The sequence below is a fragment of the Caretta caretta genome, chromosome 3 (genome assembly GCF_965140235.1).
Source record: "Caretta caretta isolate rCarCar2 chromosome 3, rCarCar1.hap1, whole genome shotgun sequence".
Taxonomy (NCBI): Eukaryota; Metazoa; Chordata; order Testudines; family Cheloniidae; genus Caretta; species Caretta caretta.
This window is the reverse complement of record NC_134208.1, coordinates 58619179-58642861: the sequence shown is the minus strand read 5'-3', so window position 1 is coordinate 58642861 and position 23683 is coordinate 58619179. Positions and strand designations below refer to the sequence as shown.

Genomic DNA, 23683 nt, shown 5'->3' with positions numbered 1-23683 from the left:
TGTTTAATTGTAGGGGTCCTGACCCAAAAAGGAGTTGTTGGGGGTGGGGAGGGGTTGCAAGCCCATTGTGGTACTGCTACCCTTACTTCTGTGCTGCTGCTGGCGGCGGGGCTGCCTTCAGAGCTGGGCAGCTGGAGAGCGGCGGCTGCTGGCAGGGAGCACACCTCTGAATGCAAAGCCACCGCCAGCAGCAGCAGCAGTGCAGAAGTAAGGGAGGCAGGGTATGGTGTTGCCACCCTAACTTCTGTGCTGCTGCTGGTGGGATGCTTCCTTCAAGCTGGGTGTCCGGCCAGCAGCCACCGCTCTCCAGCTGCCCAGCTCTGAAGTCAGCGCAGAACTAAAGATGACAATACAGTGACCCCCCTAAAATAACTTTGTGACCCCCCTGCTTGCAACTCCCTTTTGGGTCAGGACCCCCAATTTGAGAAACCTTGGTCTCTCCTGTGAAATCTATATAGTCTAGGGTAAAAGTAAAGAAAAGACCAGATTTCACGGGTCTGCGACGTATTTTTCATGGCCACGAATTTGGTAGGGCCCTAACTATGAGTGTCATGTAAAACAGACTTTGCATCCCCTACCCCCCAAATGTATATACATCCATGTCCTATGATCGTATTTTTATATAGATCAGCTCATTCATGTTTAGTTCAGGTCTGATACCATTATTCTGACACTCTATGGCATATACCCTTTTAATAAGGTCAGGTATTTTGTGTGTGATTTGTGTCCCTCAATGTGCTATATCATAACTTCTTGGTTGGCTTTTTTACCTCTGCGCCCGAGTACCAGTTCACATTTTCTCTCAAGACTGGAATTTATTTCTCACTACATGATTTTAGTCAGATCCACTGATCTTTATAATCTCTGTGGATTGCTGTATTTCAGACATTTATGGCCTTGTCTATTTTGTAAGACACATATAGTTCATTTATGTATATTTTTATTAGCCATTCTTTTGGATTTACAGCTTATTTTTATTGATTTTGCTGCATTCTGTCTGTAACAACCTGTGTGTTTTCATGGTTTGTCTGTATATCTTTGCTATGTGGCTGGGCTTATTTTCATTTCTGCATGTTGTCCGGATGCTGGACTTTTTCTGTGCTCATACTAAACTTTCAAATAACTTATGTTGTGCCTTATTTGGCATGTTTTTGCTATTTTATTTTCTGTAGTCTTTTTTCTCACTGGCCAGGGGTCTGGAAGCTCCGGGTATATGGATATGGAAGCTCTGGGTCCTTGACCCTGGGACAGTCCTCATCTTGGGGCTGCTTCAGAGCTGCCGAGTGAAATTGACATTCTTGTCAGTCTCACAAGAATGTCAATTTCACCCAGCAGCTGCCAGTTCTGGGGAGCAAATTTTCTTTCAGAAACACAATGCTGGTGTGTGTTGGTGTTTCTGAAATGAAGGTTTTTTTCAGAATCCCTGGTTCGTGAGAAAATTTGGATTTGTTCCAAATTGGAATGAACCCAAATTTCAGAGTGTTTGTGAGAAATGTCTGTATTTTGAAATTTGGGTTCATTCTGATTTGGAACAAACCCAAAATTTTTTACAAAGTAGAAATCCTGAGTTTTGGCCAGCGTTACTTAAAAGGGATTTTTTTTTCAATTGTTAGTTTTAAAAGGTAACACCCTCTTGTCCTTCAAGGGAATATTTATATCCAAGTTAGAACCCTTATATTTCCACCTCTACCACCTGATTCTGTCCCTTTCCATTACCAGCTTAAATCCTCATATTATGGCCACCATCCGCCTGGACAAAGAAGGATAAGTCTCCCCTCAAAACCACTCCTTGAATGGCTAGAACATTTTCTGTTGCGTAACACGTGACAATCCCTTCATTCTCACGGACATGCATCTTGCCCACATAGCACTCCTACTCCTTCCTGATCTGGGAAGAAAGTGATTAAGAGTGTGACCAAGAACGGTATTCAGGACTCCAACAAGTCTGATTACTTTTTACTTTGTGCGTGAATAACACCTCCAAGTCCAAGTCCATACTGTGTTCTGTTTCTATCATCTATTTATTGTCAAATGATTGATTCCAACAGTACAAATGATGTCACTTGGCTTATCTTGGACTTGGTGGTGTTACGTTTATTTAAGAAAAAACAGAGATTCCACTAGAAACAAGCAAGAGTGATGGAAACAAATGGTTACAATACAAAATAAAATCATAAAACGTAACTAGGGCCTACACTTATTGATAGTTACCAATAAAGTAGGTCCCCCACTTCCACACCAAAGTTCAGCCTGTTGTAGAGCTGGCTGGCTTCACAGGAGGCTGGATCCAATCTTTTATGAAACACTCCTACCCAGCAAGATGTCTCCTCAGTGAAATGGATGCAGAGTGTCTTTCTCCACCCTGTGATAAACTGAATTAGGGTTAGTGGGATCCCTCCCACTTGAATGGCCCATCACTGAGACATATGATTCCCTGGTGACCAATTTCTACTCCAAGACCATAAGTCATAGTTTTCAACATAGTTACATAATTCCTTAAATATTACCTGTACACATCTTGCGATGATTCTGAGTAGGATTCCGTGTCTGTCAAAGAATGTCGCGGAAGTCACAGATTCCGTGACTTTCCACGACCTCTGTGACTTGTACAGTGGCCAGTGTGATGATGCCAGGGCCACCCAAGCTGCTCAGGTGGTCCCGGGGACCGCCCGAGCAGTGGCCAATGCGGCTGACCCTGGGGACAGCCTGAGCAGCTGCTGTTCGGTTGTCCCCAGCAGCTGGTGCCACCAGCCTTGGGACATGGCCCCCACCCTAAGCTGCAGGCCTCCCAGGGCATGGCCATCCCCTGTCAACAGCTGCCCCGCTGGCTCCCCCTAGCAGTACTGCTCTCCCCTAAGATCTAGTCAGGGGTATTTATGGTATAAGTCATGGACAGGTCATGGGCCATGAATTTTTGCTTATTGTCCATAATTTTACTAAAAATACCCGTGACTAAATCTTTGCCTTAATTATGAGTATTGATAAGTTACAAGCTTTCAGTAGAGACCTCGCAAGCTACCTTTTATGGAAAATATCATGAATGCAGCGTATTAAGTGTGGTGAGTTTGTCAGGACTGAGACAGCAGTTACTTGTAAAGAACAGTCAGACCCCTTTGCCAACTGACAGCAATGATGTTGCACCATCAACCTCCCCTTTTTTCTATTTTCTATATTTGGATTTATTTAATTATTCTTATTATTTATTAATTGCTGATTTTGCATCCCTTGTTATCCAGGTTGATAGTTTTTTTTCTCAAAGCAGCCTTTTTGTCATGACTAAGGAACTGTGGCTTTTGGTGCATCTATTAGAGTGTCCTTAGGAAACTCCAAATTTTCATTTACACTTCTCTGTTTATTTTTCTCCTACTCTACATTGCGTCTAATTATTTTTAGTTTGGGGAAATCGGCCCTTTTAAGTCTGTATATTAATAATGGGGCCTGTATTCTATTTGCATACGATGGCTGTAATGAAGTCAGGATTAAAGCTGGTCGAAAATTTTCTGATGGAACATTTTTTTTGTGTTGGAAATGCTAATTCGCTGAAATCTAAACATTTCATAAGAGTGTGTTGATTTCCTCAATATTTTTGACAAAAAGTTATCAAAATGCTTCATTTCAATAATGTTGAAGTATTTTATTTTGGCTAGCATATTATAAAGTTAAATGCAGTGCTCCAACCTTATCAGAACAAATCATTTTGATATTTTGATATTTCTAAAACATTTTTTCAGAAATGTTGTTTTGCAGGTAACTTTGAATCTTCAACTTTTCACTCTAATTTGTGACAAAAGCAAATATTGGAATCTGTGTTGTGTAGGAAATTGTGAATTTCAACCAGTTTAAGTCATCCTTGTTTATATACAGACGACTAATTTTTAGTCCAGGGATCAATTTCATCTTTATGTGTGAGAAACAGGTTTAATATTTAATTACCCTATGTTCTGTACAATACCTTTTCTGTTAGAAAGTCCAAAGACATTTTACTAGTGGCAACATGTGATCTCAAATGTATGTTCCGCAGGATGAAGACTTCCATGATAATTATAGATACTAACAGAGCCACTCGTCCTGATCTCTAGGCAGATTTGGTGGCCTGTAACAGACCCCATCTTGTGTTTTATCAATTAGCACATTGATCTATAACCATTCAAGATCCGTTGCTTCTGAGCTGGCAATAAATCTAAAACAGGTAATGGTATCTTTCATATGTAATACCATCCTTCTCCCCTTTTGCCCACTCTTCCATCTTAAATAGTTTGTAGTCAGTGCTTCTACTATTACGTAATCAATGCTCATCCTCTTTGTACTTTCCCATGATGGACAAACAACCTCTACTAGCCTCTAATAGTATAAGCCACAATATCAGAAGCATTTACTTGGCTTTCCTTTAGGACTGACATAAAGTGCCCTTGGTCTAAGAAGAAGGTGGCCTCAAACACAACCTGTATATGCCAGCTTCCCTTTCATCTCTCGTGGAGCTATTTCTGCCCGGAGAATTTGTGTCTAGGACACAAAATCATTTTCTTAGGCCTCGAACTTACAAACACATAAGCACATGTGTATCCCCACTAAAATCAATGGGACTACTCACATTTGCAAAGTTATACACATACGTAAGTCTTTGCAGGAATGGTGTCTTAATTTGGGACTCTAATTCTAACATTGTATGATGTATAAATACATCTAATTTGTGGTAAATGCAAAATACAGACACTACTAGAAACAGATTCAAATTAATTTCTTATACAGATCCACCTGGAAAAAACAGATGGATATCACTGTAAGGTAAGGTATGACAAACAATGCAAAAGACAGGCCTAAGCTAGCATTTCTTGTACTGTAACTCTGAACTAAATTGATAGGAATTTTAAATGTGGAAGGAATACAGGAGAAGGCTTGTGATGTGCTATATATAAAAATCTTCGAAATATCCTAATAAAAAGTGTTAGTAAAAACAAACTTGGAAAAATTACCTACATTCCTCTTTAACAGATGCACTATTTCTGGACATAATTTCAGCCTTGCTAAAGTCAGAAGACTTTTCTATCTCACTAATGAGCATTATCAGGCTCTCTGCTGAGGGCAAGCTAAGTAAAGTAATTTCAGGATAGTGCAAGAGCCCAAACACAAGACTCCTGGCTCTCCTGCCCATCTTTATCTTTGCCCTGTGGAATTGATGCTTGTCTTTGTGAACATGTAAGAATGGGGAATTTTTTCTAGCCTTATGTGTAACATTTGACCTTCATTTAAAACTTCCAGTACACAAGTTATTATTGTAGAAGGAACACTGAGGAGGGATTATGACTCCAGCTCACAATTCTTCCCCTCCTCAGCTCTTACTTTGGTGGAGTAAATCACTTACTGTAGTTCTGAAGGGTAGGTAACCTCTCCATTTGTGCCGAGCGCATTCCAGTGACAGGAGTGTAATAGGGGTTGAGCCCTGGCTCTCTGCTGTGAAGGACTGTGGGTCTCAAGCCATGTCCCCTGGTCCCCAGGCAGTCCTCAAAGAGAAGTTACCAGCTCGCTGGCAGCAGCAGAGAGTTTGAGCTATTTCACCCTAGCTCACCAGAGGCACCACCCACTATTGGAGGAGATATCTGGCCCCCGTGATTGGTTCAAACTCACCATTTAAGCCAGAAGGAGTCACAGGAAGTTGTATGAGTAACTAGTTAATATCCTGGGCTGGTTACTACATTGGACCCTGACTTTCCACCCAAATCCTGAGCCCTGCCTTCCTGCCTTGTTCCAAACCTCTGTCTTGTTCCTAGTTCCTGCCCATCTGCCTTGCTCCAGATCCCTGCATCAGTACCCACACCCGTGGCTACTGACTCTGGCTTAGACCAGACTCTGTCTCTGGCTTTGAACCCTAGCTCTGGTTCCTGGTTTCCAACTCCTGCTCTGACCACCACTGCCCTGACCACTAAGTTTGACTGCCTACGTCACAATACACAACTGCTTCCTTTTGCACACTGGCTCTCGGGGGGGCAGGGGAAGAGGGGGGCTGTGAAAGTGCGGAAGCTACATTCTACAGGGGACTAACAGCTGTGATCTATGTAGCAGTACTGCGCCCATGCAGGGAGGCAGGATGAGGCCCTGGCATGGCCACATTAGGGCTAGAGATGATTTTGCCTTATATAACAACAACAACAAAAGAATCAAACAATATGTACATATAGAATGAAAACACTAATACACAATGACTTATTTTATCATGCAAAGGAAACGTAATGGGAGCTAAGAGTTTAATATTCAGATTAAATATCACATTATGGTTTAATAATGGTTGGTGTATTAGCTATATACCACAGGTCACAGAAAGAAGATAAGTGCAAGTAATGAATTCTATACTACAGCTTGTTATAAATGCTATTTCATCCAGAGGTGCACTGAGTGCAGTGGTCCTATATATATTTTTGTGCGTAGACACAGATTTACAATTTTTGCAACATTATTTTTCACTAAAACGTCTAAAACTATTTTTGTTGCTCTGATTGCTCAGTCCCTTTCGTTGATATGAATGGGGCTACTCTTGTAGGAAGGTGCTAATGAAAGTGAATAAGTAGAGCTGAGTGCAAATTGGAATATCCATTGCATGAGAAATTTTGATATTTCAACATTTGTTTTTGTCCAGAATTGGGATAAGAGTTGAAATATTAAAATTTTTGGCAGAATGAAACTTTCTAAAATTTCGATGTAGAAGTTATTAAACATTTCATTTTGACATTTTCAATCAAAACATTTTGATATTCTGGAATAGAAATATTTCATTTTGGTTTGTTGAACTAACCCAAAACATTTGGTTTCAAGTAAGTTCAACATTAAATTGCATTTCCTGATAATGCACATTGTCTCATAGGTAGTTGTAGTTCAGATGCCTGATGCCCCCATTGTCCCCTAGGGATTGGTCTCCCTGGCTGTATTATATCTCCCAGGATGCCCCCACAGCTTTGTGACTCCCATGATGCACCACACTGCTCAATTAGAGGGGAGACTGCATTGTATCATGGGAGATGTAGTCCAGCTGTAGAGTAGAAACTTCATTTTCAGCTGAAAAGTCATTCACAGAGAAAATCAACCACTAGCTCTACAAATACCGGTGACAAATCTTGCTGTGTGTTGTAAGATTTCTTAAAATATATAGAGTTTGGTCATGAGAGAAAACAGTTCTCTGTGCCAGATTTATTTTCTTGGCTAGCTTCCCCAAAAGGTTTGACTTTTGCCTTCCCATGCTCAGTTTTGCTTCTTCAACTTGTTGGGGACACTGGGGCATGGCCACTAGGTAACTCGAGGGGATGGAAGACCACGAGTGTCGATGAAGCCCCCTCGCACTAGGCCCAGGTGTCCTTGCCCCCCCCCCCGCCTGGAGGCACTCGCAGCAGCTCTGCATACTAGGCCCAAGTGTCTTTGGCCCCCCTGCCTGGAGGCACACACAGCAGTTATGCTGAGAATCTGCAACAATATGCTGCAGAGTCAGACTGCCTGAAACTAAACAAGGCCAAACAGGGCAGATATGGAAGAACAATGCTGAATAAAGCAGCTTTATGTATAGTTTAACAAATGATACAGAGAAGCAGGGAACTAGCTGGGAACTGGATTGGCTGGCTATATGGATACTTGGGGCAGCTTGCTATTGGATAAGTATGCTGGGAAAAAGGATGTATAAAAGCCTGTGTAACTTCCTGCTCTGTGTACAGGATTTGAGATTCAAATCTCCCTGTACCTATTTGAAGCTTCGAATAAACTTTTCTGCTTCTCCACCCCGTTGTGATTATTGGGTGTAGCACACCGGGTAACGAACCAACTCAAGCTGTTGTTCAGCCTCTCGGCACTGGGTGCCGGCAACAAACTTTTACTATTTGATACAGTGCCAGTAGTTGTTGTGCATGTAGAAGACGAGTAATACGCCAAGGATTATTTTCCTGCTGTGTTGGTTGGATTCTTAAATTGCCTGTGGCTTTTTTAATGTTGGAGGAGAATTTATTCTACTGTCTGTGTGGAATACATCAGTAGTCAGATCCAAGTGCCATAAACTGTGTGCAGAGAGATTAAAGGATGATTGTGATAAGGAGGTATAAGGAGATGTCTGATGCTTTCTTTTCCTTTGTTTAGGCTTATTATTTCCAGAAAGTGAAGTAAATAAGAGCTGTTTGGGGAGACTTGTGTATTTTAGATTTTCAATTCTCTTGAAAAATTTTTGAAGCTTGATGTCAATGGAGATGTTTTAAATCTTCAACCCACCCAACCCAGCTGCTGTTTTCAGGAGTCCCAAGTTAAAAGAGAAAGAGAGAGAGAGAGAGTGTAAATGTATATAGCAATGTTTTTCTTGCTATTTCTTGTCTGTGACAGATGTCAACTTGCTCCTACCTCTGCCTAGCAGATAGTCATACCATCCCAGCCATGTAGGAGGAGTGGGAAAGAAGACAAGTCCCTCAGCAGTAGTGAGGAGGTGGAGACTAGGGGCTTCTCTACTTCACCAAGTTTTGTTGACAAAACTTATGTCAACATCCCAAAGTCGACAAAACAAAAATCGCCAAAGGGTGTTCATGCTTGCTCCCTCGGTCAATAGATCATGCCCACATTGGGGACACCCTCATCGACAGGGTGAGCAATGCACCATGGGTATATATCCCACAGTGCAGTGTTGTGGGAAGGAAGAGCTGATCGCTGCACATCTTGGGATTCTCTCCCAGTTCTCCCACAGCCCCCTCAGAGGCCAAGAGCAGCATCATGAGTAGCTCTGCGAGATGTCCATGCTGAGGAATGGCATAGCAGTGTGTCCCAGTCTGCCTGCTGCTATGCCATTCCTCAGCCTGCAGGGCAGGACAGGAGCATTCCAATGATTTGCTCTTTTTTTGTTCCCCAAACGGAGCAGCACACATATACTTCCCGGAGCTTTGAAAGGGGAGGGGCATATACCTGCAGGGCATCAGAGATCAAAACACTGAGCAGAGCAATCAGGGAAGGCATTGTGGGATACTGGCGGAAGCCAGTTCTGTCGACAAAACAATCAGCAGTGTCTACACTGGCTCTTTGTTGACAAGAAAGGGAGGGAAAAAAAGACAAAAGTCTTTCGTAGGGGTGGAAGTGTTTTGTCACCAAAACTGGGCATTTTTCTTGACAAAAGCCCCATTGTAGTGTGTATGTTCTTGCTGTTTTGTCGCCAAAAGGCAGTTTTTGGTGACAAAACTTGCCAGTGTAGAAAAGATTACCTACATTTACCTCTTCTCTTTCACCTTGCTAGTAGCAGCTAAAATAAGTAAAACAAACAAAACAAAACAAAAAAACAGGTACCAGTGCAAGGCAGAATATGGCAAAAACCACAGATATGAGTGTGAGGAACATTATTGTTTTTGTTTTATGGTAGCAAATTAGGGTGGCTCTTCAATACCATCTGGAATAAGTCCATGAAGCAGTTTGTTCATGCAGTTCCAGCAGGCAGCTCCACAGTGTGTTGTACTTTACTTCATTAGAAAAGAAATATGGGATGGTGTATCTCTTCAGTACGAAAGAAACAGTTCTTTGATATTTAATATAACTGTCTGTGGTAAGCTGTGTAAGCGGAACATTTGCAAGAACTTTGTGAATCATTACAAGTAAAGGGGCTGTGAGAATTGGTGGCACTCAACACCACAATCAGTGTGTTTACGTAGTCAAAATGATTGCTGAAACATTAGTGTTGAATTGTAGTATTATTATGTCGTTGCAAATCTGCATTGCTAGACTTGCTACCTTTAACTAATGAGTCAGCAAATGAAGGAAAGAACATGTGGTCCAGCAAACAGGAATGAACTAGTTTAAGTTTCAGTTTGCTCCTGGACCTTATACTTTCTCCATTAGAGAGCCACAGCAGGAACTGTAAAAATTTCTCATCTCAGGACCTATTCTTGCTAACAGGTTCTACAAACACATAGGGATAGTCTATAGAAATGTTGGATCAGACTACTACAACTAGTATTAATGCCTCACAGATTAGCCATCCACTTCTATTAAGCTCATCACTCTAATATACAGATGTCCTAATTTCTACATTCTGAATTGTTCAGGATCATACGAGAGACAGAGAGACTTGGTTAGACTCTAAAATCCAAAACAATAGGAGGGGTTGCAGGATTGGACAGTTACACAGTAGTCCAAATCAGTGAAGCTATAATGATTTACATCATTGAGGATCTGGCCTTATTGCTTAAATCTTATGAGCAGATCTCACTGCACCTGAACAGATCGCTGAGAGTAAATGTAGGACCCCAGAAAGGTGTTCTACAGTAACATTTCAGGGTGAACTCATTGCAAACAGAGACTGTTTTAAGAGTAGTTGAATAATTACATTAACAACATCAATTATAGGATGTCAAAACAAACTCATTACAATGGTGTTGCTCAAATCAGTAAATAAGGGAACAGGATCTGAATGCTATCATTATTAACTGATTTTTGAGGGTATCTGAAATCACTAAAGTAACTGCATTGGAAATTACCATGCATCAATTAGCCAGCCCACTCCTTAACTACTTAAGAATTGTTATGATGAGAATCAGTAATGGCACATACAGTGACTGCATCAAAAAGTCAACATTTGTCAACAGTTGCCATGCAGCGGAGCCTACCCAACATGCCGCAATATGTCTGTGTCCTTGGAATACAAAATAACCATCAATAACTGTGATGTCTGGTGACTTTTTAAATTAACACCAGTGTACCCCCACTGGCTATCATTGACCCAGCAAGAAGGGTTTAGTGGCCAGAAGGGAACACTGTGACAATCTAGTTTGCCTCCTGTATAACACAGGCCATAGAACTTTCTCAAAATGATGCTTGTTTAAGACAGGATATTTTTCTAAAAGATATGGTCTGTCTTGATTTAAAAATTGCCAGTAATGAAGAATCTACCACAACCCTTGATAAGTTGTTCCAATAGTTAATTACCCTCACTGTGAAAAATGTGCGCCTTATTTCCAGTCTGAATTTGTCTAGCATCTGCTTCCAACCACTAAATCTTGTTATATGTTTAACTGCGAGTTTGAAGAGCACTTTATGAATTATATGCTCCCCTGTAGGTTCTCACAGACTGTGATCAAGTCATCCCCTTAACCCTCTCTTTGTTAAGTGAAATAGATTTTGCTCTGTGTGTCTGTTTTCTAATCCTTTCATCATTCTTGTGGCTCTTCTCTGAACCCTCTCCAGTTTTATCAATATTCTTCTTGAACTGTGGACACCAGAACTGAACCCAACATTCCAGCAGCGGTCAAACTAGTGCCAAATACAGAGATAAAATAACCTCTCTACTTTTACAACAGGGTCACCTGTTTATGCATCCAATACACATATTAGACCTTTTGGCCATAGCATTGCACTGGGAGCCCAAGTTCAGCTGATTATCCACCATCACCCCCAAATCTTTTTCAAAATCATTGCTTTCCAGGAGAGAATCTCCCACCTTGTAAATGACAGGTTTCAGAGTAACAGCTGTGTTAATCTGTATTCGAAAAAAGAAAAGGAGTACTTGTGGCACCTTAGAGACTAACCAATTTATTTGAACATAAGCTTTCGTGAGCTACATCCGATAAAGTGAGCTGTAGCTCACGAAAGCTTATGCTCAAATAAATTGGTTAGTCTCTAAGGTGCCACAAGTACTCCTTTTCTTTTCACCTTGTAAATGTGGCCTACAATCTTTGTCTGTAGATGTATAACTTTACATTTGGACATATTAAAACATTATTTGCTTGCACCAGTTTACCAATCATAATAACGTTAAGCAGTTTTCTAGATTAAATTCACTATACTTAAATCACAAGCTAAAGGAAACAAGAGGAAAATATAGTAGAAAAGCACTTAACGAGAAAGTCATGAAGCTACTCTACCCTACCCTATCCTACCATTAAAAAATCAGTATTTACCAACAGTTAACACATTGGTTAACACACTGGTATCTAAAGTACCAAAATTATTTCCTGTTTAAGTATAAAGAAAGATTGTAGTAGCTCACTATCTCTTGTCACATACTGACTTTCAGTGACAAGAGCAGTATCAAAGGTCTTTCATGCTTTATCAGCCAAGCTGCAGAAGAACTATTAGTGAAGTATGGCACGTCTCAAGAGGAGAAAAAAGATACAATCAAGTGTTTGTTAACACTTCCTTATGTAGAATAAGTCCCAAGGGAAACAGTGATCCTGTCAGGTTTTTGTTTATGATGGGCCTATTTTGATTCTTTCACCTTGTTGATGAAAAAAAAATTTAAAGCATAAATTACCTATCTCTGTCTAAAGTGAGATAGAGTTTAACATACTTAATGTGGCTGTGAAATTGTCTTGTATTCATAAATTAGACTTACCAGAATGAAGAGGCAACGAGAGGAAAGTTTTGCATGCTCAGGAATGGTAGAAAACACTGACAAAATCAAGCAACCAAATACAAGAAGAAAACTGAAAAAGAAAAGAATATTAAAGAATTAAGAACAGTGAATAAATATGTCCATCAATTCTGCATTTCACAAATAGGAGCATTTAATAAAATGGCACTATATTGTGTTAAGTAACAAAGGAATTTTGGTAGAATTATATACAGTATTTATAAATTTACAAGTTTCTAAACAGAAATATAAATAAAGGGTAATCGAATTAAAGGAAATAACACAAGAATCTTTCTCCATGAGATGCATGAGCTACCTCTTGGTGCTCCAATCTGGGAAATATATCCATTCTAAACTAGTGTCTAATGCTGGGTGATATTTTTTTGAACAAAATGTTTTTTAATGGGAAACCCCCCCACAGATTTGGGTTGCTCAAAATATTTTTAAAATGTGGGTTGAATTTGCCAAATTGTTCTGGTTGAAAAAAGTAATTCTGAAAAAGTCAAACATTTTGTTTCACCATTTTTGAACCTGAATATTTCCACTTTGATTCCAAATGAGTTTTTGTTTCAAATTTTACTTCCATTTTATTTTTATTTTTTGTAAGGTAAAAAAACACTCCCAAAAGAAACCAAACATTTTGTTTGTTTGACCAAAACATTTTTTTCCAGTTCAGCCACTGTCTCAAAAAAAAAAAAATCATTTATTCACACAGCTCTACTAGTCTTAGGGGTTTTGAAGAACGACCATCAATTAGGCTTTTCCATAATCTGAAAGATCCCTTGATATTTGCCACAAGACTTCTCCAGTGCCACCTAAGGTAGGTCAAAGACAGCAAAGTCACAGACTCTGTGTCTCACTGCCATGTATGGCAATTGGGCACATCCCCTGATGCTATGACTGTAAGGTGTCATTTGAAAATTATCACATTTTGAAAAGAGAAAATAAAACCTGATGCAAAATCCTCACTAAGTATTTTTCCAGTCAAAGAAAGGAAAGATCTATCTCGGCCACAAGCTGACTATTCAAGTTAGAGCTGAGTATTCACAGACCAAGATTCAAGGAAGGAAACTATTACATTTAATAGTATAACAAAATGATGGCAAAATTGCAGGGGAAATTTGGATTGCCATTTCCAAGACATGGATTTCTAGAGGACAAATAGGCAGCCCCTGCTTACTGCACATTATGAGATTTTGAACAGCAGTGTATTCTGAGATTTTTTTTATTGCAGATGACACAGATAAATGTAGAGTATATGTTTGAGTTATATGTCATATAAAATTAATGTATAAGAAGCTAATTATATATTACTTCTGAGCTAGTATGATCTTAATGATGCAGACAACTCTCTACAAAATGTATCCAAAGTATAACAATAAGATGACTTTCTGTAAACTGGTTGACTCACAAAAATAATTTGCTATATTTTTCTTTGCAATTGGCATTTTTAAGCAAAATGTTGTATTAGTATTTCTATAATGAAATTTTGTATTGCATTTTAAGTAGATATTGAATAAGAGTCAAATTCTGAAGTCCTTACTATGTTAATACTCAGATCCTATTCCATAAGAATTTCCATGGAGTTTTTCCTGAATAAGGTCTGATTATTAACAGAGTAAGAACTTCAGGCTTTGGCTCTGTATAAGCAGAATAAATAACATAACTATGATTCATGGAGAGACAAGGTGGGTGAGGTAATATCTTTCATTGGACCAACTTCTCTGACTGAGAGAGACAACAGAAGTTGGTCCAATAAAAGATATTACCTCACCCACCTTATCTCTCTAATATCCTGGGACAAACACAGCTACAACTACACTGCATATGACTGATGGAGTTCTATTGGATGTTCTGGGTACGTAACAAACCAGAAGAATAAAGTTCAAGTAGTTTGTGTAGCCCCACAATAGAATTTATAGGGTCAGATTCTCCCTCCAAGCAGTGTAATCGGGAATAACGTCATTGAAATCTTCCAGACATCTGTCTGTATAGATGTTTATATGGCATTGGCTATCATCTCTGTTGTATCTGCTCATCAGTTGAGTTACACTCACTGCATAAACCTCATGTGAGTGAGTGGAGAATCAAGTTCACATTCTCCCTTTCAAAATTTGCCTAACTGTACATCTACGAATACGCCCTGGCTGTTGCTTTCTACATTTCTGTATTGTTTTTACTTCCCTTCCCTTCCCCTTGTTGGAACTGCACTTCTCCTTCACTTTGTTACAGTCTGTTACCGCTGCCCTCAGCTCCCCCTTCCTGTGGTCAACTTTCCACCTTTATTTTCGTCTTGTGGTCTACCTCTCCATTTCTATGTACATCTCCTCTTCTTCATGTTTGTTCATCACCAGAGCAGCCTCTGCTCCTCCTCTAGTGGCCTGGCCTTGGCTACTGATGCAGGTGCTGCTGGAGCAACTTTCCCCTTTTACTCTGATGACAGTTACTAGACATTTGGCAAGCAACAGGCTAAGCTGTAGCTGTGAATTAGGAGTATTTTTCCACTGTGCTTAGCACTGCAGTCCCCGTCTTATTCTATATTCTCATATACTGAACATGTAATTTTCTGATCTTTTGCTGCAAATGGATGATTGTGACTTTTTGTTGTATTAAATGTTTTCGTTGAAAGCAACAGACCTCAAGTACAGATGCAATTCTAGAACATGATCCAAATGCAATACTGTAAAGACCTTTAGGACATTACTTTCTTAAATGACCAGTGTCCACTTTGTGTATTGTATGATTTTAAGCCTATCAGTTAAAACAAGGGAATCTAGATGAGTTACCAGATTGACAGGACTAGAAACAAAAGCCCTCTATTTATACCCAGAACTAGTTCAGCACTGGTAAAAACATCAGTACAGTGTTCTGCAGATTGACCAATGTACCAGGGCCCAGCTGCCTCCCAAGCACCTCTTCATGGCCAGGGACGGCTCTGCTGCACCCTGCCTCAGTTTCCCCTCAGCCTCCTCAATAACTCACAAAACAGCCCTTCTTGGGGTCTGGTTTATTAAAATAAAGTTCAAAATAATTCACGCTGTCCTCAAAGTCCCAAAATAATTCAAGCAGCCTCTCCTACTTAGAGTCTGGCTCAGAGACATCAGCAGGCAAAACCTCCCCTCTGCTGCTCCCCTGTTGTTTCAGGGTCCCATAAAGAGCCCTGCCCCACTTCTTGCAAGCTTCTTACTATGGGTTTTTGTATCTACAGCTTTTTGTGGCTTCCAGGCCCAAAGTTTTCCCCCTGATCATGGGTCTCCTGAAAGAGCCTTTTGCTCATTGCAGCTCTCTCAGACTCTGCCAAAGTTTCCTCCCTCTATTTCCAGTTCCCTTCTGGCCCCTATTTGAGAGTGACGTTCAAGAGGCAAAAATCCACCACATGCCCCTCTTGCTGTCTTTATTTATATAAATGTCCCATTGATATCAATGGAAGTTTTCCCTGAGTAAGCATATCAATGTGAACCCACTGTAATTACAGCCTGCAGCTGACAAGACTATTCTTTGAGCTGCGGAAGCACTGGCTCTCTTTGCTAATGTCTACACTTAAAAGCTGCAGCGGCTTCTCTTGTTGTAGGTACCTCCCCAAGAGGCGGTAGCTATGTTGACAAGAGAAGCCCTCCCACTGACATAGCGAGATCTACACCAGGTGTTAGTTAGGTCAATATAACTGTGTCTCTCAGGGGAATGGATTTTCTACAACCCTGAGAGATGTAGTAATATAAGTTGCTTACACTAAACCTAAGACATGTCAGGGAAGGCAAAATAAAATGGACTGAGGACTTATGGTAACAGGATGTGATCTCCATCTGCGGGCTCCGAGAGGGAGTCTGTGTGCAGGAGGGGGCTCAGAGCTTGGGCAAGGGCTTGGGGTGCAGGAGAGGACTCAGAGTGCAGGCTCCGGTGGACACTTATCTCAGGCAGCTCCCAGAAGCGGCCGGCATGTCTGGCTCCTAAGCGGAGGCGTGGCCAGGAGGCTCTCTGTGCTGTCTGCATCCACAGGCGCTGTCTCCGCAGCTCCCATTGGACACAGTTCCTGGCTAATGGGAGCTGCGGAGCCAGCACTTGGGGTAGCGGCAGCACATGGAGCCCCAGTGGCCCCTGCGTCTAGGAGCCAGACATGCTGGCTGCTTCCAGGAGCCGTGCGGAGCCAGGGCAGGCAGGGAGCCTGCCTTACCCCTACTGTACTGCAGACTGGACTTTTATCAGCCTGTTCAGCGGTGCTGACCGGAGCCACCAGATTACCTTTTTGACCAAGCATTCTGGTCAAAAACTGGACATCTGGCAACCCAATCTTTGCTCCTGACTCAGCTGTGCACTGCTCTGTCTGTGTGGCTGACTTGCTACCAGGCTAATGTCCCTACATTCCCTGTGCCACTGGTGTCCACTAAACAGTCCCTCCAGGGAACCTGGGTCCTCTGGCTCCAGTTCCACTGACCATGATACATTACCTAGGTGAAACTTAGACAGAACATCCGATGAAGTCTTTGCAGTGTTCCCAACAACAGGAAACGGCAAAAGAGCAGCTTTAAGGCCAGGTAAGGTAGAAGTATTCAGAACACTGCAATAATCAGAATGTATAAGAACTTGTTTTCATTTACTATGCATTGATATACCCCATTTTTACATTGATGGATTAAGTACAGAATAATGGATCTGCATGAGGACTTGCACAATCATCTTGTACACCTTATATGATGAAAAAGGAACTTTCAAATGCCAGTATTTGAATTGTGTTCTGAAATACATGGAGCTGGAATAGCGAGGTTTGTCTAGAGAATGCTATTGCAGGTGCAGGACAGACAGACCAAAATGCACTGTAATTATATTCAGCCTCTAGTGGTTCAATCTGAACCATATATTGATTCAAGCTGAAGGAAACAGATGGTCTAGTCTCTCATGCATTTACTTTTCAGACAGTAAAACATATGCCTTAGGCAGCAAGTTACCATAAAATTATTCAGCCACAGCTATAGTGTTGTATTTTATCAAAAGCAGCAACTTCCATTTTGTTTCAGCAGAATAAGTTTTGATGTAGACCCTTTCATTTTATTTCCTTTCTTCTGAAAGTACATACTAAATGGAAAAAGGGCCAACTTATGAACGATAACAGAATCTCAAACGTGTTCATATTTGTTCAAGCCACCTCTCAAACTTTTTGTGTTGGCTAATTAGGAACCAGTAATTCGGCATTTATCTAATTTTCAATAGAGCTCTCTACTTTATCTTGACATTTTACTGGTGGTTTGTAAATCCAACCATGCTCAACTTAAAAATATGCTTAAAACATTAGCCGGGTATCATCACCATATAAATGAAATAGGTACTCAGATCCTTAAAAGCTAATTCGCTATATAATTTAGTACTAAAATTAAAATAATCAGAAAATAAAACATCTGTAAACAGCTTTACTACCTCTTTTGTAAATAATAAAAATATATCTGTTAAAGTGACATAATTAGATAATTAGATCACCAAAGTTATGTTAAATTATTATTCAGGGTCTAATATAAACCCTATAAAAGTGGGGATACTCAGAATCATGGTTGTAACTATCTTTAAATCACTCTATTTTCTTAGGTGGTGCCGCATATTGTATGTGGTATGCAAGATGAACAAAAGTTTGAAAACTCCAGCAATTCTTAGCTTAACAAAGTGTTAAATTCTGGTCTCAGTTGCATTAGTATAAATTCAGAGTTAATTCCATTGTTCAGAGAATACACAAAAGTAATTTAGAGCAAAGTTTGAACCAGTGGATTGAAGAATGGAGTTTTGGCCCGAATTCTGAATGTCCTTTCTTTGAGGGTTTAAAGAGACCTTAAATTATCACCTGTAAATATATATATTTTAATTCCCCCTATCTTTGTAATATGTATTCAGTACCCAACTAGCCAGGAACCTATTAATTATTAGATACATTCTGTATATGATTCAGATTTTTAAATGTGGATACCTAGGACCTGATCCTGCAAAGTGCTGAGCTGAGGGCCTCCAATACCTGCTTCTACCAAAGTCAACAAAGGGTGCTGAGCGCTTCCGAGGAGGGGCTCAGCATCTTGCAGGAATTGACCTCCAAATGGCACTTTTAAAATATGGTTTGGTATTTGTTGGATGCACAAAACCCACACTTTCTGGCATCTGATGGATAACTACACATATCCATACCTCTTTAGTTACACAATAACTAATTTAGTGCATGCATATGTGGGTTTTGTTACACATGCAAATGGTATAATAGCAGATCAGACAACAGTGTTTGAATATATGGCCCTATAAGTTTGCCACATCCAACCCAGCTCCAATTATCACCTCATACACAGAGGTAACATGATGTAGTGAGGGATAAGCAAGACAACAGTAAGGGAAGATAAAGGCTGCACAGTTACTTAGCAAGGGCTTTGTTGAATGATGCACTCAGGATTGTGAGACTATTATTTTGGGGACTGGTTGGGAGATGGCATTACCAAATGGATATTCTAAATGGCTAATTTTATGTAATTGTTGCTGCTGAACTTGATATTATGGGTCTAAAGTAGACATGGAACTGTCTTACTGGGGTATAAGGAAAATGCTCAGATAAATGCTTTTGGTTTTAATGCACTGTGTTGTTTTCAAATCAAAAGTAACTCGTGTCCAAGATATCAAATGGATGGGCAGCCTCTAAGATCAAGAATATTTTATAATTCCTTCTCAATCTGCTTTGTTGTAACCTAACAATCACTTTTTGAAATACTGGGAAAAAATGTAGGGCTACTGGGAGACAGTAAAGCAAAGGTGATACAATCAATCATAATGGAATTCATGAAGCCTAAATCTCTCTCTCCTGTGGTACACAACCAGCCATTCATTCTCCTTGAGCAAATAACCCATAGAAAGCATCGTATCCTCACTGCACACCACAATGGAAAGAATATCCTTAAAAGTTAATTTATTAAAGATCCATCTGGACTAGATGAAAAAAAAAATAAGCAGAGAAAACAAACTAATTTGCAGCCTCTGACATGTCATTGACTAGAACAACACACTCTTTCTGAAAAACTCATGAAAAGAAGTTTAATAAGTGATCACGGTATCAAGCAGCTTGAAAAATATGAGGATGTTGGACAACCAGCAGATGCAAGAAAATCAGCTTTAAATCATACATGGAGATCTCGGTGTCTACAATTCTGAAATTAAACATATAGGATGATCTCCCTCCACAATGAATGAGCATATCAGGATCCCTTTCACACAGCGAATAAAAAACACTGGAAGGAAGGAAGTCATTAATATGTTTTTTTTTTTTTTTTCATTTGACCTTTGGGTTTGGGACTGATGCCCACAAGAAGGTGGCAGCAGGGGGAATTTTAGTTTATGGCTTTAGTATATTGTGATGCTGAGAATAAGAAAGAAGAGCATTTTCAGGGCTAGAGCAGCAGATCATTTGTCAGAACAAATATCCCAGAGAACATGCCAGATGAAGAGTAAGAGATGGACAGACATGCAAATAGAACAGTGGGGAAGACATGGCTAAAATACAAATATTTGACCCCTAGTTTGATAAGCCAGTATCAGCAGAAAGTTCAACAGCTTTAACTTCTATATGATTTAAGGAAGGTTTCAGAGTAACAGCCGTATTAGTCTGTCTTTGCAAAAAGAAAAGGAGTACTTGTGGCACCTTAGAGACTAACCAATTTATTTGAGCATGAACTTTCGTGAGCTACACTTTTCATAAGGAATTCCATTTCTTTTCTGGCCTGAAATATCTCATTTTATATAGTCACAGGAGTGTGTACGCAAGCACAGACACAAGCATACAGCCCCTCACATGCACACCATTAAACTCCCCCAACTGGCTTGTGTATAGGAAAAATAATGCTCTCAGGCTGGGAGCCAAATTAGATCCTGGAGCAAATGTACACAGTCAACGTAGAGATGACGGGAAAATCTTAACAGTACCAGTGAGTCCCACTGCACTTTGTAATATCACTGACTAGTAAATTCCCTGAGGTCAGTTGAAAGAATGTCTCAAATAATGATATGGAATAACAAGCTCCAGGATATTCAGAAATAACTGAAAGTGAAAACATCAACTAGCACAGACCTGGGAGTGGGGAGATATTTACCCAGGTCCTATGGTATCTCCCTTAAAAAGTAATCTTTTCAATTTTTCTTTAAAAGAGATAATGCAACTGCTGACATGGTGGAAAATAATACAGTTTAACAGTTTTGATAATGCAAGCCATGTGGATTAAATTTTCCATCATTTATAGTTTCAATGTGACTTGTTTATGCAAGAAAATGAGATATGACAAAGGTTATGACAATTTGTTAAAATTGTTTGACAAGAGTTGTGTAGAGCATAAGCACTCTCCCATAGAAAAAGGCTCATAAATTTGTCCTGTAAACTTTCATTTAAAATGACTTGCTCTTTAACCTTTTCTAGGACTATAAGAGTGTAAGGACCTTAAGGACATTAAGGACCTGATTCTGCACAGCCTCTCAGTATGGAAAGCCCACTGAGCTTGTGCATGGAAGGTCTATAGGATGGGGCTCTTAACTCTCTTAAAATGTGAAAATACATATACTAGGGCACTCAAAATGTGTGTTACGAAAAAAATAAAATTGTGACAAAACCCTATTTTAGAAGCTTGGTTTTCTGGTTAATTAACTGTAAACTTTTGTAGAAACACAGAACTTTTGAGAATATTAAACTTCTGCCAAAAAACGAGGTTTTGCTGCCGATTGAACTCATCACCATAAACTGATTTGAAAAGTTGTTTTTGTTTTGTTAGGCTCTGATATACAATTTTATTCAGACAATATTTCCTTGTTAATTTATATATTGTACATTCACTGCATCAGAACAGAACAACAATTCACATGATATGAAAGGGTTTAAATTAGCAGTGACACAAATGTTTGTAGACCTAAATCGATCTTCTTTGTTATATTTTTAGTGAGAAAATGAACAGTCAGTGTCTGCCAACTGACTGTGTTCCAGGATTATCTTATTGTATTTGGCCTACAGAGAGAAAGCAGTAAAGTGGCTAAAGCAGGAGAGCTCCTGAGACACCAAGTAAAGTGTTTGTGTTATTGGCAGCAGATTTCATAATCTGGTTCACTACAGAGAGAAAATAAAGCATCAATATAAATTTCTCCGGGGAACAGTAAGCGCAAACACCATTCTCTGTCAAACATGTACAATAGCTAAAAGAAACCCCGTTGGAATTAGCCTTTAATGGCATATGTTGCACATGTCCAAGTGTTTAACAAAACAATGAGAGAGCGTTTAAAGATTTCTTTGGATTGAGTCAAATGGTTTCATTTGAAACTGTTGTTTACAATCATCCCATTAGGATGCACTTGTTTGGAAGTGTGTGTTTTTCCTCCAGACCGTAGCTGCTTTCAAAAAGCCTAGTAAGAACAGGGGTGTTGTAATTTTTACATACTAGAATCAATGTCCATTTTCATTAGGAACCAGGTTTGATGGAACTCCATGTAACTTTGCACCCACTGCCTCCTAAAATCTATGGAAACTGCCAGATGTTTCACTGTACCACACCTAAAGAGAGGTGAATATGCAGCCAACATTTTCAAATGGAAGCTCCTAAAGTTAGGTACCAAAATCTATATTTAGCCTTGGTCTCCAAGGTGACCTGTGGGAGCTCAGTTCAAAAGGAAACCTCTGTTCTGTCTTTAAGGCTACGTAAGTGACAAAATATGGATTTAGGTATCTAAATTTAACTATCCAAGTTTGGAAATGTTGGCCTCAGTTCATTCACTAAAATGATTAGACACCTTTGGGTATGGCTGCCTAGACAGCTAACTCACTTTTAAAGTCCATAGGGATTTTTTCTTGCCTGGTGCTGCACCACTGTACCTTTTACCCCAGCCTCTCAGTGAGTAATTTTAATAGCCCTCATTGAGACATTTTTTGTGGAACGATTTTTCCATTTTCAGCTAACTCTACTAATGTTGTCCCTCAGCCTACTGTGAGGAGAAAAAGATTAAAAAACATGTACATTTTTTACTAGTTCATTCTAATTGTTTTTGTATACTGCAAAACATAAAAGGTAGATTGTCAGCTAAATTCACTTCTAGCTCAGAATGTCAGACTTTACAATTCAATATGGAAATATGATCATGTTCCCTGTGACATTCTGGGGTGCAATTCAAAATAGTGAGGAGTTGTGTCACCGCCTGCCCTGTAACCCTGGGTGTCTCACAATGCTTTGCTGCTGTAGGTCCCAACCTGGGCTGCTCCCAACCAGCCTTCCAGCATGCAGGTCACACCCTGAATGTCTGTGTGTTAGACAGCCCTGATTCAGCCGCTCTGAACCCCGCAGCCACTCTACAGCCCCACTCTGGCTTCCAGCTCTACCTGTCTTCTCTCCACCCGTAGCCATTTCCACTCCAGCCTCCACAGCTCTGGATTTCTCACCATTGCCACTGCCTCTGCTGGATCATCTGAGGAACCATCTGCTTGATCTCCTGCATGTGCCCCATAGGAGAAAGAGGAATCCCTTCTGGCCCCTAGGTTTGGAGCAGGTGCTCCATCCTGCCTCATGGCATATGTGGACAACATGGCCACTAGCTCCAATTGCTTATGATCAGCTGCTGACAGACAACACTGTGCTCACAGCTCTTCTAAATGCTGCTTCATGAGCTCAGCAACTGCTTCTTTGCTCCTCCTACCTTTTCTGCTTCTTACTCATTTGTACACTTTCTTTTCTTCTGTTTCCCTTGCCCAAAATAAACAAACAGAAAATAATCAAACTATAACCTTTCTTTGACTGTTCTCAGCCTTTGCACTTGAGAATCACTTAAAACTATTTCACCAGTGCTTAAAGGGTAAACTTCCATTAAAATAGCAAACTGTGTGTAAATCCTGCATAACGACACCACAGTCACGTTCTGGTCAGTTGGGGGTGCAATCCAGCCCTGTGAGGGGCTGTGCCTACCCTCTAACCTTGGGAGCCTCACAATGCTTTGCTGTTGTAGATCCCACCCTGGTTCACACACACGTAAGAGCTAGGAATATGTGCTAGAATTATAACTAAATACCTGTCGCATACATACATCATGCAAGAATATTAATGATCAGTGTGTTGTTATTTTTCAAAGGCATATTTTGTACAAAGATTATTACAGTAGTGTGTAGGGTGCGAATACCAGGGTGCATAGTGTCACAGTAACTATCATTGACAATTGTAAGCTTAAGGAGAAGAAACAAGAAGGGACCGAGGAACAATCACACTCACATTGATAATACATTATATTCATCAGAAGAGACAAAGGATTCTCTTCTATGTAATTATAAGTCAAATCCTGACTCCAGTGAAGTTATTGGGAGTTTTGCCA

The 23683-nt window shown here is 40.1% G+C and overlaps 1 protein-coding gene across 2 annotated transcripts in view; it reads right to left on the bottom strand.

Moving 5' to 3' along the window:
* The window catches only part of KCNQ5 (potassium voltage-gated channel subfamily Q member 5), a 530762-nt gene that overhangs the window by 140167 nt on the left and 366912 nt on the right, over positions 1-23683 (bottom strand). For both annotated transcript variants that reach the window (XM_048845923.2, XM_048845922.2), the window contains exon 2: positions 12329-12419. In XM_048845923.2, coding sequence (XP_048701880.2) covers positions 12329-12419 — 91 coding nt within the window. The remainder of the gene's footprint in view (positions 1-12328; positions 12420-23683) is intronic.